Genomic DNA, 17,744 nt, shown 5'->3' with positions numbered 1-17,744 from the left:
AATCCACGCCTTGTGGCCAAATAGTCCTTGAAATAAAATATTTAAAAAAATCTACGCCTTGTGGGTATGATAGTCCTTAAAATAAAATATTTAAAAAATCCACGCCTTGTGGCCAAATAGTCCTTGAAATAAAATATTTAAAAAAATCTACGCCTTGTGGGTATGATAGTCCTTAAAATAAAATATTTAAAAAAATCTACGCCTTGTGGGTATGATAGTCCTTAAAATAAAATATTTAAAAAAATCTACGCCTTGTGGGTATGATAGTCCTTAAAATAAAATATTTAAAAAATCCACGCCTTGTGGCCAAAAAGTCCTTGAAATAAAATATTTAAAAAATCCACGCCTTGTGGGTATGATAGTCCTCAAAATAAAATATTTAAAAATCCACGCCTCGTGGCCAAATAGTCCTTGAAATAAAATTTTTAAAAAATCCACGCCTTGTCGGGAAATAGTCCTTTAAGAAATATTTTTTTTTTCTTATTTTCTCTTTCCAGCAAATATTTTTATACACAAAGACATGATGGAATTTGGTTAATGGAAATGACTTGTGTTTGCCTTTAATAAGGAAAATAAAGCAGCAAAGCTTGCAGAAAAGAAAACTTTGAATAAGAAACAATTTTTAATAATAAACTCAACTATTTCTTCAGAATAAAACCGAAAAACATTAATTTAATTCCCCCCTATAAAAACCCAAAGGAATTAAATTTTCCTCAAACTAAAAACAAAAACAGACAAAGAAATCTTAAACTATTAAAAAAGGCTTTTGATTTGGTATCCCCAACCTCTTGGAAAAGATCATTGAATCAGAAACATTGCTAAATTTCTAACGGAGGAAGGACAACAGTTTAATTCGTCGCCTATTTTACTTTACCCCTCATCACCCCCGTCATCAACAAAGCCTAGTTAATTGCCTTAGACAGAAAGACAACAAAACGAGTGCCACATTGGGTCACTCAGGGCGGCGAAGGCAACGGCGCTCACCAATCCACGTGCTGGGGCCATGGAGCCGCCTGGCGGTGTACCGCCAGATAGAGATCGTCAATTGGTATTAAAACAGATGGTGACATTTCATGAACGTCCCGATGCCAGTCTGTGCGGCAAGGGTGGCACCCCAATTCCCACTACAGCTGTCACTCCCAATCCGGCATTTGCCTCAACGGCCACTGCATATTCGGCCACAACGCAGGCTGCCACGGCCTTCAGTGGTTCATCGATTGGTCATGCCTTGGTAAAACATCATGGTGGTCCGGCACAACATTCCGCGGCATCGTTGCAGGGCAACTCGTCGGGTTCGTCGCCATCACAACAACATGGCAGTGGTAGCAGCAGTAGTAGTAGTTCGACCACTTTACAGTCATCAACATCGACTGCAAGTGGTAGTACCACGCAACAGCAAACGTTAGAGAAGCTGTCGAGGCCCATGGCATTCGATAAGGTAGGTGAAAAAACGTATACATTTTTTTAATTATTTTTTATTAAAAATAAATTTTAATTAATTAAAATATATAAAACTTAATTGAGCTCCTTGAGGTTTTTATTATCTGAGTTATTTATAAAGTGGCAGGAACAAACTTGCACCACACCCTGTCCCTTGACATCATTGTCCAAATCATATTCACCCTGTTTGTTTGATTTATCATTCCTTGAAATGTGCTTACTATGGTGTATGGGACTATAGAAATCGTCGTCATCGTTCAGAGAATTTCCTACATTATCGAATAGATCATCACTTTCTGCCGAGAAGCGGGATCTAAAATTATTTCTCGTTTTAAAATGTTGTTGTTGATTGTCTTGAGATAATTCGATTGAATTGGCTACATCGGAATGTGGTTGCTGTTGAGAATATTCAACTGGATCAGTATCTGAAATTTTGAGAATTTTAAGAGGCATTGTCCACTAAAAGTATGAAGAAAAAGGAGAAGGATATCGCAAGGGTACCGCCACTTGTCGCTATTTTAAAGATTCCCTGGTCTTGGAGTACCTAATTAGGTACTTTAATTATCCGAGGTCAAGCGGATATTCCCAGTGGTGGGAAAAACGTACTTTTAAGGTCCAGCACATTTTATTTTTAAGTAGGTTCCTGCAGAGGAAGGTTCCTCTCCAGTTTGGGAATTAATATGGCTCTTGTCTCAATTTCGAAGGGATATGACTATTTGTGAGCATTTCGTGTTTTCAGATAAATTTCAATATAGGTCCTTGTTTTAACATAGCCCCTCCTCCCTATGGGACCAGCACAATTTTAGTCATTTTAGTTGTCCTAGGCACAATTTTCAAACGATGGCGGTCTCTTGCGAATAAACCAACCCAAGTGACTATAAGTGGGCGTTCCTGATAATCAATCTGAAATAGCCACTATATAAAGGACCCACCCATATATAGATATTTAAGCTATAATCATGCTAACCTCATTTTCATAACTGTAAAAAAATAGGAAGACCACTTTGCAGAAAATTACCAATATCGGTCCGTATTTTTAAAATGTTCAGTTCCGTCCCATTTTCGGTACTTTGATGGTCCAAGGCTCATCATTCAAACGAAGAGACTACAAACGAACGTTTCGGAGTTTTTATGGGTATATAACATATTGGATTAAAATGTTCGGTACAGGCCCGTTCCGTCCCATTTTTAATACTTCGATGGTCATAGGCAACCGAAGTGAATATAAATGGTTATTCCGGGATTTTGGAGGGTAAACAACATATCGTATCAAAAGGTTCGGTATTGGACCATGTTATGGTCTGTGATACCGCTACTTTTTCGGTATTAATTTGACGCTTCTCTACTTTTTAAGTCAGCATTTCCGATTCTTCGAGAATAAAATACATATTTGCAGAAAATATCCCAATTCTGTCCCATTTTAGGTACTTTTATGGTCCTAGGGCCCATCCTGGACCAAATCGCTTCAGACAATTTGGAGACGACTTGCAAGTGTCCGTTCGTCTGTCTGGTTGACTGGTGCGCATGATAACTCTCCAAGGGAGTAACCGATTTCATCCAAACTTTGCACATTGTAATATTTTAAATCAAGTTCGAAGATGAGGCTCACTCCCTCCGGTATCTCCCCCAAAAAATGGATGAAATGTTGCTGAAAAATATTTTTATATTATAAGGCGAACGGACTATCCAATTTTAATCATACTTTGTACAACCTATTATCATTACCAATCCTATATCATGTCCGAATATGGGACCCAATGGTCCACTCCTTCTAGTACCTCCCTCACAAGGAGTCAAAATTTTCAATATTAATAAATCCAATATCAAGCGAATGTAATGTCCGATTTTAACCAAACTTTGCAAAACCTATTATATGTACCAAGCCTAGATCAAAAATCCGATGGAATGGCCCGTCGGAAGTCTCCTTCTGGTACCTTCCCCACAAAGAGCCAATATTTTCAAAACTTCGTGTTTAAACATTTCTTCGTATAACAGGTCCATATTTTCAAATAAAGGCCTAAATTTGAAATAAAGGAATTTATCTAAGCGATATACCAAAAATTAGTCATTTTGTTAATAGACTCCAGTCCTTATTTCGACGTAGTCCTAAATATAAGGATCCTGCTCAAATTTAGAAATGTTGAATTCGCATTTTATTGTGCAGGGAATAAACGTTCGACACGACCTAAACAAAATTTGTATTACCCCGACCAGATTTTCTAAGCAATACACTTTCCATAGATGATAAATCCATTCTAGCACACAATTTACAATACCCATATTTCGATAAATTTCACACATAAGTGCTCTCTCCACATTTCAATATATCTGAAGTCCACATCATTGTTTTGGACCATGATATGTGATCTACTTACCCATTCCCACATTATACCACCAAACATTTGCATAGCGCATCATTTGATCAAAGGGATTCAGTGAACCGCTGGTAATTGGTTGATCAGGGAGTGTAATATGAGCCCTTACAATATTGGCCGCACCAGGTTCGACAAACTTCGAATAATTTTTAGTAAATACATTTTTCATATAATCATCGCGATGATCTCGTTTCTGTAGATCATATTGTTCTGCAGGATGGTGAGCTTTGTCATTATTCAACGATGTCATTACCGTGTCATACAATGAATTGGAATCTGAAAATATTTTTTTCATGTTTTCACTGTTACAAAATGTTTGCCAACCCACCTTTAGGGGTTTCACTTTTTTGACCGCCTTTATCACCCTTCTTATTTTGAACCAGCACAAAATCCTTGGGTATATTTTGGCGATTGTACTCCTCCGTGGTGGCATTTCGTTTAATGCGTTTCAGTGTCGGATCCGGAGCAGCATAGCTCATTGAAACTGCAGGACAATTGCCATTAGAAATTATAGAGATTTTTAATATTTTGCTCTATTCCAAATTATGATCTTACCGTAGATGAATAAAATGATGATGCAGAAATATTTCATTTTAATTCAAAAAAATATATAGAGAATATATTGCTTCAGGGCAGAGGTAGTGTGTATAGTTTAAATAAATTTTCAGTAACAACTGATTGGGTTTTCAATGAAGACTTGTTCAAAAAATAATTTTCAGAAAGGTATAATAAGGAAAGGAAAAAATAATTTTCAGAATAACACTATCAAATTAAACCAGTAAGGAAAGTAGTAAATTCGGACGGGGCCGACTATATAATACCCTTCACCACTATGGGTATATTAAACAAATGCATCCTAATAGAAGGGCCATTAACATGAAATTGGATGAACTAAAATATGTGACCTTTATCTAAATGTGAACTGACTTAGATCAATCCTTAAACATGTCATTCGTTTGTTATAATGAGACAAAATTATGTAAATCGATTTAAAGCAAATATCAAAAATATAAAAATGCTCAATTGTGTACGTTGTATTGTATTGTATAATATTTCGTGTCAATATTACAAACATGAGCAGTTTCGTGCACCATTTACTTAAAATCGGATGAAAATAGATATGGTAGCTATATACAAATATGAACCGATTTCAACGAAACTTGTCACAGGTTAGGTTGTATTAATTTCAGTAGGTTTTGTTTCTAATGGCCATATTTTGGGTCCTACGTAAAATCGGACGAACATATATATGAGAGCTATATCTAAATCTGAACCGATTTTCACGAAACTTAGCACACGTCATTCTAGACTTAATTCAATACGGTATGCCAAATTTCGTGCAAATCGAAAGATATATAGGGTCTTTGCTACACCATATACCTTAAATCGGACGAAAATATATATGGGAGCTATATCTAAATCTGAACCGATTTTCATGAAACTTAGCACATATCATTCTGGACATAATTCAGTACCCTAAGCTAAATTTCGTGCAAATCGAAAGATATACAGGGACTTTGGTGCCCCGTTTACCTTAAATCGGACGAAAATATATATGGGAGCTATATCTAAATCTGAACCGATTTTCATCTGAACCGATCATCATTGGGGAACTAATTCAGTACCCTACGCCAAATTTATTGCAAATCGAAAGATATGTAGGGACTTTTGAGCTCCATTTACATTAAATCGGACGAAACTATATATGAGAGCTATATATAAATCTGGACCGATTTTCACGAAACTTGGCAGACGTCATTCTAGGCCTAATTCATTACGCTGTGCCAAATTTCGTGCAAATCGAAACATATGTAGAACTTTGGTACACCATTTACCTAAAATCGGGCAAAAATATATATGGGAGCTATATCTAAATCTGAACCGATTTTCACGAAATTTAACACACATCATTCTAGACCTAATTCAGTACTCTATGCCAAATTTCATGCAAATCGAATGATATATAGGGACTTTGGTGCCCCATTTACCTTAAATCGGACGAATATATATATGGGAGCTATATCTAAATCTGAACCGATTTTTCCCAATTTCAATAGGGTTCGTCCTTGGGCCAAATAAGTGACTTGTGCCAAATTTCATCCAAATCAGATCATAAATGCGGCCTGTACTTTTTTACAATTTAACATGGACAGACGGACGGACATGCGTAAATCGACTCAGGAAGTGATTCTATGCATATTCTCAAAAGGAACCATGGGCCTATCTCGTTTCCTTTTGCTTGTTACAAACATATGCATAAACACATAATACCCTGTACCACAGTGTTGTGAAGGGTATAAAAATCAACGCCTTATATTGGTCCTTAATAAAAATATTCTTTAAAAAATCCACGCCATGTATTGGTCCTTGAAAAAATATTCTTTAAAAAAATCCACGCCTTATATTGGTGCTTGAAAAAATATTTTTTAAAAAAATATATGCATTGTGTTGATCCTTAAAAAATACACGTCTTATGTTGGTCCTTTAAAAATGACTCAATTCGCCCCCCTATAAAATTATTCTATTTATAATTGTTTCCTGGCGTCAATTCCTTTTTCATAACAACTTGACATGCAGGCAAATAACATTGCATTTCTTCAATATTTCCACAATTGTTTTTATTATACCCTTGGCAGGGCTGATATAATTGTCCGCACACACACACACGTATTTAAAAAGCCTTTGTTATGAAATGAACTTAAAATAGCTGGGGTACTTGGAAATAATCCATTTGTATTTATATACCAATTAATAAACATCAACGTCATTGCGTCTTGGCATTTAACATTACAGCCTATACAACGGGCACCAGCACCACGTCCACCACGGCTTCTTAGAAAATAACATCCGGTCTTGGCTTAAAATCAATGGTAATTAAATCCCGCGTACACAGACGCACACACACACATCCATCTCTTTTGTTCAGGTTTACGGCAATGATGATAATAATGTATGCATAAGCGGACATATATGCGACATATTTTCCCCAGCTTCGTAATTTTCAACATCATCAACGTCGTCATAACGGTAACGTCAAACTCAATATCCATTCCAGCTACGACAACACATTCAAGCAATAAGTCCAAGGACTTATTGGACTGTAAGGACAACGACGACGATGAGAACTCATTGCAATTCCCATCAATTATCATTAATTAGGCCTTTCTATTCGCTCAAGCCTCAATTAGTTTTTTTTCGCTCTCTTTCATATTGATGGCTGGCAGAGGATAAAAAGCAGCAGCACTGAAAGGCATGAAGAAAAATCAATTAATGCAGAAAAAACAAATTATTTGCTGCACTTCGTATTGATTGACAATAATGTGAATATCAACGATATTGGTTTGAAGACGAAGAAGAAAATGGAAAACAACTAGCTACAGAGCTATATCTTCATTTTTTCCTCTTTCACTCATTATTCATAAATTCTGCACAGTGGATTGAGTTTGGTGCATAAGAAGTCCTTAAAAATATATTAATACCCTTCACCACACAGTGGTACAGGGTATTATGGCTTTGTGCATATGTTCGAAACAGGCAAAAGGAAACAAGATAGAGACATGGTTCCTGTTGAGAATATGTATAGAATCACTTTCTGAGTCGATTTATGCATGTCCGTCCGTCTGTAGATGTTAAATTGTAAACAAAGTACAGGTCGCATTTATAATCCGATTTGGATGAAATTTGGCACAAGTCACTTATTTGGCCCAAGGACGAACTCTATTGAAATTGAGAAAAATCGGTTCAGATTTAGATATAGCTCCCATATATATTTTCGTCCGATTTAAGGTAAAGGGGGCACCAAAGTCCCTCTATATCTTTCGATTTGCACGAAATTTGGCACAGAGTACTGAATTAGGTCAATAATGACGTGTGCCAAGATCCGTGAACATTGGTCCAGATTTAGATATAGCTCCCATATATATTTTCGTCCGATTTAAGGTAAATAGTCCACTAAAGTCCCTATATATCTTTCGATTTTCGTTAAAATCGGTTCAGATTTAGATATAGATCCCATATATAGTTTCGTCCGATTTAAGGTAATTGGTGCATCAAAGACCCTATATATCTTTCGATTTGCACGGATTTTGGTATAGGGCACTGAATTAAGTCTAGACTGATGTTGCTAAGCTTCGTGGAAACATCCATAGCTAGGCCTATTAATACAACGTACTGAAGTAAATTAGTCTCTGGCAAGATTCCCTGTATTCGGTTCAGATATAGATATATAATAAATAAGCTACGTCTGTTAGGATACATATGTAGAATATACCCAAAGTGGTGAAGGGTATCATATAGTCGGCCCAGTCCGACTTTACTACTTTCTTTACTGTTTTTTAAATAGAAAATTGCTACGGAAAATTTATTAAAAAAATTCATATCTTATGTTAGCCATTGAAAAATTGGCCGTTATTGAAAACAAAAAATCTTCATACAGGACCGAGAGTCATTGAAGCAAATGTGTTTAAAAAATCCTAGCGTCGTTTTGGGTCATTGGAAAAATTTCACTAAAAAATCTAGTTCTTCATCGGGTCATTGAAAAAAAATCTTTAAAAACTCCGCGACTTATTTGGGCCATTGAGAAAAAAATCTAAAAAATCCATTTTGAAAGACCATCTTCGGCAATGTTGTCTTCGACTTGATCTTTCCATCGTATTCGTGGCCTTCCCGTTCTGCTGGTTCGCTTTTGTATGCCTTCTGGGCTGGGGCATCTTCATCCATTCTCACAACATGACCTAGCCAACGCAGTCGCTGCAGCTCAATACGTCTAAAAATGTCGATGTCCGAGCATAGCTGGAACAACTCATGGTTCATTCGACGGCGATATTCACTGCAACGAAAAATGGCCCATAGATCTTTCGGAACATTTTTCTCTCAAACACTCCAAGTGCTGCCTCATCTGCCTGCGCAAGTACCCATGCTTCAGATCCATATAACAGCACGGCTAGTATCAGCGTCTTGTATAGTGTGAGTTTGGTCTGGCGGGAGGTGGCCTTGCTTTTGAGTTGTTTGCTCAGACCATAGTAGCATCGGTTGGCCATCACTATCCTTCTCCGAATTTCAAAACTGATGTCATTCGTTTTATTTATGGCGGTACCAAGGTATATAAAAACTTTGACTACCTCGAAACTGTAGTTCTCAAGTTCCACAGTTGGTCCGAGTCTACTGGACTTCTTGCGCGTTGATACCATCAGCCTGGTCTTCTCTCCGTTTTTACTGCCAGACCCCTTCTCAATTTGTTCAAAGGTGGCTGTTACCGCTCTTAATGTTCGACCCATTATGTCGATGTCATCGGCGTAGGCGAGTAACATGTATTGTTTGGTGTATAGATTGGCATTTCTGTTCACATTTGCCTCTCGTATGACCTTTTCCAGCAGGATGTTAAAAAGGTCACACGACAAACAGTCTGGTTCAGTATTAAAGGGCTTCGAGATGTCCTTTCGGATTTTAACTGCTGATCTTGTACCAGTTAAAGTTATCCTGCATAGCCGTATTAATTTTGCAGAAATGCCAAACGCAGACATGGCTTTGTACAACTCTAAACGGATAGGGCTGTCGAATGCGGTTTTATAGTCGACGTATAGATGGAATGTGTCGATGTGTTTTTCGTGGGTTTTTCCAGGATTTGGCGCAGATTGAAAATCTGGTCCATGGTGGATTTGCCAGGTCTGAAGCCACATTGGTATGGTCCAATAATGTCATTGACCATTGGCTTCAGTCGTTCACACAGTACGCTGGATAGCACTTTATATGCAATGGGAAGGAGACATATTCCTCTATAGTTGGCACATATCGTCTTGTCTCCTTTTTTGTGCGCGGGAGAACGCTAAGGTTCCAATCATTGGGCATGCATCCTTCTAGCCAAATTGTACTAATTAGCTGGTGTATGTTCCTTACCAGCATTTGACCACCATACTTGAATAGTTCAGCTTGTAACCCATTGGCACCTGCTGCTATATTATTCTTCAGCCAATTGACTGCTATTCTGACTTCATCTTGGTTAGGTGGTATACACTCTATACCGTCATCTATTATTGGTTCAGTATCCTCTTCAACGCTACTATTTGATACCGGAAGCTTTTCAAAATGCTCCTTCCAGATCCTCAGCACGCTGTCTGTATCAGTCACCAGGTTTCCTTCTTCATCTCTACCAAAGCCTTCGGTTTGGTGTTTTACCCGTTGGTAGAATTTTCGGACTGCATTCTGATTCGATTTGATCACGCTCACGTGTTTCTTTTTCTTTCTTCTGTTTCTGAAAATACATTTCTCCTCTCTCCTTTTCCCCCGATAGTTCTATACGCTGCGTTTTTCATATCAGTAGCATTACGACACTCCTGATCGTACCACGGATTTCTTGATGGTGGTCTTTGGTACCCAAGTGTTGCTTTTGCTGCAGTTTGTAGGAAGTGGCCATAGAATTCCATTGTGCTTCTATATTATTATCGGGACAAGGGGTGCTTTCGTCAAGCAGTTGGGTAAGTTGAGCGGAGTAGGCTTCTGCTTCTTTAGACTTTGAAAAAATATTCTTTAAAAATTCACGTTTGAGATAAACCTTGAAAAAGAGACCTAGAAAAATTATGATTTTAATGCCAAAATATGTTTAAATAAATCCAAGCTTCGTTGATCCCTTGGAAAATTATATCCATGCCTATGATTGGCATTTAAAAAAAAAAACAAAAATTGTCATTAAAAATTCACACTTTTCGGGGTTCTTAAGGAACCGACATTCTTGCGACTGTTGAAAAATGTTCATAACAAAATATCCTCGTTCTGTTGAACCATGTAAAAACATTGTTCAAATAGTCCACCCTCTATAAATCTCCTGGCGCTTAATAGATTTTCTCTTACTTCTTTCTAACACTGTCTGTTTTTTATTCCTTTTGTCGTAAAAGCTTTTGAGTGACAACAACTATGATGGCATCGCATCGTCAATGTCTACAACATCACCCTCACTGCCAGCAACTGCAGCTGAAGTTGATGTTAATAATGTTAGGGCAAGGAAAAAAACAAATATTGCATAAATGATTTTGCCTAACAAAATTTGCATTCACATTAGAATGAAAATCACATGCCAGATAGCAGCACAGTATGTAATACCTTTAGAATAAACTGATAACATAACAGAATGGCTGTGGCATGGTAGACGCTTAGGTAATACTTGTACCTGCTGGTGATCAAAGCCTAGACAAGCTCATAACACATACTCCCTTTTAATAACAACAAATATATAACCATAGTCTTATTTTAGCATAATGCAGTCTTACTACAATTTGGTTAAAATAACGGAAAATTTTATTGTAAATATACTTTTCCCAAGATATCTATTAAAGTATTTCTCTCTTTTTTTCAGATGGAAGCCCTAGTCCGAGAAATGCAAGATCCCGAACATGGAGTACCAGTAAGGCAACAAAAGATGTTTCTCACTTCCATTCCTTATGCCTTTATGGGTAAGTTCAACAGTTATTTCGCTATTGTATAACTCAGTTGCGTTTAATATTGTTTTTGTAGAATATTGAATATTGACACAGAAAATCAGACTTAAAAATGTCAGCATCCTTTTTGGGTGTTTGTTGTGGTTACATTGAAGCACGTTAGAATTGCATTACCTAGGAGGCAATTTTCCACTTAGTAGTAGTTTGGGATCAATAAATTTTTACAATTTTTTACATTACCACCAACACAACATCCACCCAAACTATTTTTTATTATATTAAATATAGGACATTATTTACAATACTTGGGAATGTCCGATTTGGACCAAATATGCACCGACTTGTTGTATGATTTGTTGCCATTTTAAAGGTAACTTCATAATGCCTCTCTCATAGAAGCCCTGCTCTCTATTTGCAAAAATCTCGATTAGTCAATTTTCACAATCCTCATTAGATTGTTTTCGATTTTTAGCACCTCGGCGATGTTACGGTCAACTTCGATCATTTCTAGGATTTTATCGACATTTTCAACTACCGGCCTACCTGTGCGAGCAGCATCTTCAACATCAAAAATTCCTGAACGAAATCTACGAAACCAAAATTGCACATAATTGGCTCTTACAATGTCGGAACCATAGACACAATTCACAATTTTAGCCGCTTGGCTTGCATTTTCGCATTTGTCAAAGAAAAACTGTAAAATGTACCGAATTTTCTCTTTGTTCACTTCCATTTTTAACACCCTGCAACTCACAACTCAATGCACCAAATAAAAACCAGTAAGGAAAGTAGTAAAGTCGGACGGGGCCGACTATATTATACCCTTCACCACTTTGGGTATATTCAACAGATGTAATCCTAACGGATTATAAATGCGAGCTGTACTTTGTTTACAATTTAACATCAACAGACGGACGGACATGCATAAATCGACTCAGGAAGTGATTCTATGCATATTCTCAAAATGAACAATGGGTCTATCTCGATTCCTTTTGCCTGTTACAAACATATGCACAAAGACATAATGCCCTGTACCACAGTGTGGTGAAGGGTATAAATACTAACATATACAAAATTTGCTACAATTTCCTGAACGAATACAGTAGGGTCGAAATAAGAAGGTGGTTTTGGAAGTGTTCACTCATATACAATCTGTACACATAAAGGCAATTTCAAGAACTAAACTCATACTGTTGTTATTTGATGCATCTATGGAGATTATGGATCAGTTGTTCATACACTTCAGGATTTTTGGATCGACGAAGTCCATATTGGATCAAGGTTTCCTGGACAATCTTAGCGGGAGAATCATTCGTGTTGTAAAAATATCGCTATGACGGAGGGTTCTTAATCATCGGCCTTTTCGAATTTAACAATTTCGCTTCGGCAATTTCAAGAACTAAACTCATGCTGTTGTTATTTGAGTGAGATTTTGGGCCAGTTGTTCATACACTTCAGTATTTTCTGATCAACCAAGTCCATATGGAATCTACATTTAAGGAAGACCCCTATGACCCTGACAAGGAAAGAAATGGGGGGGTTGTCATTCCTTAAATGAAGTTTATAATCCCAACTTTCAGGCATCTGTAGATTATTGCAATGATCGACTAATATTTTCTGGATCTAGAGGACTGTTATTAGTTGCTATACTGGTCGAAGCCGTAGAACCTGGCTAACGAATCAGTGTGTTTGGTCTTTTGACGATAGGTCAATATTACGAAATTGTCGATTTGCCAAACAACTGAAATATATAATTTAATAAACATCTTAAATACCAGTACGCCCATTAATCGGCATTTTAGGGATTTTGGATACGTTTTTAACCAAACTGTCTCTTATTTGATATTTCGGGTTTTGCTTGGTGCTAGCAAAAAATAGTTAATATCAGATCACGCTTTAAGATTTCACAGACATCAGATTCTATATTTTGTGTTCTACTGGCAGTGACTTCTTACGGAATAGCGCTCATATGTAACGCCGATTGACACTAAAAACTTCTAAAAACTTCGCCACGATGGATCTTAGCGATGTTTTTTCGTTTTAATATATCTGATTATCTTTCCATCAAAATAATCTCCTATCACAAATCATTAAAAATGAATTTTCCACCTTTCCACAGGTTACGATCTTATCGAATGGCTTATGGATCGCCTACAAATCGAAGAATCCGAAGCGCTGAACATTGCCAATCAATTGTGTTTGCATGGTTACTTTTTCCCCGTGAACGATTCCAAAACGCTGTCCGTCAAAGACGACTCTTCTCTGTATCGCTTTCAGACACCCTACTATTGGCCGTGGCAACATAAGGCACCCGATAATGTTGAATATGCCATCTATTTGGTTAAACGTACGCTGCGTAATAAACAACGTCACGCCTTGGAAGATTACGAAGTGGAGGCATTATCCTCATTACATAAAAATCTCAAAGGAAAATGGGAAATTATCTCGATGCAAGCTGAGGAACAAGTACGTTTGGCCAAGGAACGTAAGAAGGGTGAAAAAATTGTAGGTGACTCACAGGAGCGGGCCTATTGGCGAGTGCATCGTCCACCACCGGGACAATTTACACCATTGGAACCGTGTCCGGTGCCATCAAGAGATCGTCAGGGCACAAAGCAGAATAAAAAGAAAACCCTCGAGGATATGCAACGTGATGTAGATTATTTGAAAAAGTCCCTCAATCGTACACGAATGAAAATGTCACAGGCCTGTGAATCATTGGTAACCTATTCGGAAACATTTTCCGATTATGACTTTTTCCTACAACCTGTCTTGCCCTCAAATCCATGGGTCACCGAAGATACCACCTTCTGGCAGTTGAATAATACTTTTGTTGATATTCCAACGGAAAAACGGGTAAAACGTTGGGCCATTTCCATAGAAGAGTTGGTGTCAGACCCCACCGGTCTGCAGGAGTTCACCACCTTTTTGGAAAAAGAATACTCTCATGAAAATATACGTTTTTGGATAGCGGTAAATCGTTTGCGTAGGTCTGCTCACTCTCAGGTGCCACGTAAAGTCCAGGAGATATATGAGTAAGTAAAGGAAGAATTGCATTTAAGAAAAAATCGGATAATTTGTTTGTGCTTCTTTGCAGGGAATTCCTTAAACCTGGCGCTCCCTGTGAAATCAACATCGACGGCAAGACCATGGAAAGTGTTCTGAAGGGCCTCAAGAACCCCTCACGCTTCACCTTCGATGCCGCCTCCGATCACATCTACATGCTGTTGCTAAAGAAGGACTGCTATCCTCGTTTCATACGTTCCGATCACTATAAGCGTCTGGTGGAGACGGGCATCCAGCCCTCGCACAAGAAACGTTTCTTCAACTTTGGCGGTGTCAGTGGTGCCAAAAAGAAAATGACTGCCGCCTTGTCCAGCCAACCGAATCTGGGTGGCAACACAGAGTCCAGTAGCAAGAGTACAATGGCTGCCAGTGGTAATTCGTTTATAATGTCCACGGCCCCGCCACCGGGAAGCTTGACTAGGCGACGCGGCAGTGATCGTAGTCTAAGCGGTTCCGCTCATGAGCTGGCGGTAATGGGTGTGAACAAGGATAGCAGCTCCAAGGTGCCACATTCTCATTCGCAGAGTAATCTAAGTGAGATACCGTTCAGGTAAGTGAGCCCATCCCCCCAAAAAAAATCCACCAATACACAAAAATAATTAACAATAAATAAATCATAATGCGCTTTTTTCTCAATGGATTGACATAATGAGATTGGTTGTTAATTTGGTTTTTTTCTTTTCTCTTTTTTTAATTTTCACAATTGGTTGGTATCGATTTTAATTTTCCATTTTAATTTTAATTAATAAAAAATAATTATTGTTGTTTTTTGGTTTTTCCACTCATGTTGCATTTTGTCATGAAAAAATATTTTTTAAATAAAAAAAAATACAATCAAATCATCATTTACACAAAACACCAATACCACTACAAACAATAAATAAATCCTGGTACCAACAACAAATAGTGACAGTGTTTATCGGGGTGATATGCCACCACCGCCGCCTACCTCTCAAGAAACCCTGTATTGCGAACAAAAATTAAAACGTCTAGTCCAGGAATATGGAAATCTCGAAACAAATTTAGCGGCACACCACCACGACTATCATCATCAGTAAGAGTTCCCTGCAACCAAAAAATTCTAACCATTTTTTCTCTCTCTACTAAGCCTTGCTTTGGCAAAATGTTTTTTCTTTTACTCTACTTCTAATTTTGTAAAAATCACTTTGTAATTCTTTTTTTTTTTTTGTAAAATCCATTTTTTTCTACTTGTTGTTGTTGCTGTTTGTTGTGTGCTCCAAAAACAAATGTGCTCTTCTAAATGTTTTGTAAAATAATTAAAAAAACAAAAAAATAAGCCTCTGTCCTATACCGCCACAAAATGTTCGTCAAATACTCTCTGAAAATAGTAACACTACCTCCTTGCTATCACTTTTCTCCATTTCAATCTACCATTTTATTTTTTTATTCAAAAAAAAAAATAAATAAATAAATAAATATAAAAAATATAAATGTTGTTTATTTTCTTTTGTTTACAAAAATTTCTCATATTTTGCTAAAAAAAATTAATTGTAAAAAAAAATCAGAAAATTCAATGCTGTTCTTTACTTGACTATAACGTGTAGTGTTCTACAATACTTACGAAGGTTGCTACATATTTTCGAATAATGAAACAAAACAATTGAAAAAGGCGTTAAGTTCGGCCGGGCCGAACTTTGGATACCCTCCACCATAGGTATACTAACAGATACTAGCATCGAAAATGTAGGGTACATACCCAAAAGTGGACTTATACTGAAAATTCAATGTATACCAAATTTCACACAAATTTCAGCAATTTTTAATGGAATTTTTTCCTAAAAACCCCAGAAAGTGGTCCTATATTGACGGCCCATGGTAGGGTGCAATTAAAATGTTTCCAAAATACTGCAACTAAGAGGTCACAGTTATATAAGGTCATCACCAATATACACAGAATACATTTCTTTGCGTTCTATAGTTCTATAGTCTGAGGTTAGGCAATATTTCGCGATATTTGCACCTTCTTGACCGACCAGAGGTCAACAAATATTACTAATACTCAGTACGGCCATTCTAATTACTTGTCCAGATTCCCTTAACGCTGGATTGTGTTGTGATGTTTGGCTTTCAATAGTGGCCTATAGATCGACTAAAAACCAGTAAGGAAAGTAGTAAAGTCGGACGGGGCCGACTATATGATACCCTTCACCACTTTGGGTATATTCAACCGATGAATCCTAAGAGTTGTCGCATTTTTGAAGGACCAGTAAAATGAAATTGGATCCATAAACATGCCATTCTGCAACCTATACTAAATTTTTGCAACATATACTAAATTACTTATTTTAAAATAGGACGGAAATATACATAAAAGCTATATCAAAATCTAAACCGATTTCATCGGAACTTGTCCCAAGTTATGTTATACTAATTTCAGTATGTTTTGTGCATATCAGAAAGATTTTAAGATCTTGGTGCATCATTTACTAAAAATTGGGAGATAATATATATGGTAGCTCTATCCAAATTTAAGCCGATTACACCAAAACTTTCCAAATTTTAGGGACTTTGATAAAGAATGATATATAAGGACTTTGTTATACCATTTAATTAAGTCGGCCGAAAATATATGTGGGAGCTATATTTAAATCTGAACCGATTTGCATGAAATTTAACACGCATCGCTCTAGACTTAATTCAGTACGCTATGCCAAATTTCGTGCAAATCGATGGATATATAGGGGCTTTGGTGCACTATTTACCTAAAATCCGACGAAAATATATGTGGGAGCATTATCTAAATCCGAACCGATTTTCATGAAATTCAACACGCATCGGCTTTGGTGCACTATTTACCTAAATTCGGATGGAAATATATATGGGAGCTATATCTAAATCTTAAACGATTTTCACGAAATTTTACACACATCTTTCTAGATTTAATTCAGTACGCTATGCCAAATTTCGTGCAAATCCAAGGATATATAGGGACTTTGGTGCACTATTTACCTAAAATGGGAGGAAAATATATATGGGAGCTATATCTAAATCTGAACCGATTTTCACGAAACTTGGCACACATCATTCTGGACCTAATTCAGTACTCTATGCCGAATTTCGAGCAAATCGAATGATATATAGGGACTTTGGTGCACCATGTACTTTAAATCGGACGAAACTATATATGGGAGCTATATCTAAATCTGAACCGATTTTCTCGAAACTTGGCAGACATCATTCTAGACCTAAATGTTTAGGCTGTACCAAATTTCGTGCAAATCGAAAGATATATAGGGAAATTGGTGCACCATTTACATGAAATCGGACGAAACTGTGTATGGGAGCTATATCTTAATCTGGACCGATTTTCTCGAAACTGGGCAGACATCATTCTAGGCTCAATTCAGTACGTTATGCCAAATTTCGGGCAATCGAAAGACATATAGGGACATTGGGGCACCACATGCATGAA

General features: G+C 37.2%; 1 protein-coding gene across 1 annotated transcript; it reads left to right on the top strand.

The window, feature by feature from the left end:
• Positions 1–925: 925 nt before the first annotated feature.
• LOC133325524 (regulator of G-protein signaling 7-like) lies at positions 926–14,886 on the top strand. The gene is made up of 4 exons (XM_061534266.1): positions 926–1,438; positions 11,164–11,260; positions 13,365–14,280; positions 14,343–14,886. Exons 1-4 carry the CDS (start codon positions 1,004–1,006, stop codon positions 14,863–14,865), a joined length of 1,971 nt encoding a protein of 656 aa, XP_061390250.1. The 5' UTR covers positions 926–1,003; the 3' UTR covers positions 14,866–14,886.
• The last annotated feature ends 2,858 nt before the right edge of the window (positions 14,887–17,744 follow it).

Source organism: Musca vetustissima, unplaced genomic scaffold, assembly GCF_032173495.1.
Source record: "Musca vetustissima isolate MV318-11 ecotype Yass unplaced genomic scaffold, APGP_CSIRO_Mvet_v1 utg869852, whole genome shotgun sequence".
Taxonomy (NCBI): Eukaryota; Metazoa; Arthropoda; class Insecta; order Diptera; family Muscidae; genus Musca; species Musca vetustissima.
This window is presented reverse-complemented; position numbering and strand designations above follow the sequence as displayed.

Bases quoted from the DNA above. Each gene is read 5' to 3' on its own strand.
- LOC133325524 (XM_061534266.1), top strand. From the start codon at position 1,004: ATGGAGCCGCCTGGCGGTGTACCGCCAGATAGAGATCGTCAATTGGTA. The intron at 11,261-13,364 runs GTAAGTTCAACA...ACCTTTCCACAG, and splicing joins CATTCCTTATGCCTTTATGG to GTTACGATCTTATCGAATGG. The intron at 14,281-14,342 runs GTAAGTAAAGGA...GCTTCTTTGCAG, and splicing joins AAAGTCCAGGAGATATATGA to GGAATTCCTTAAACCTGGCG.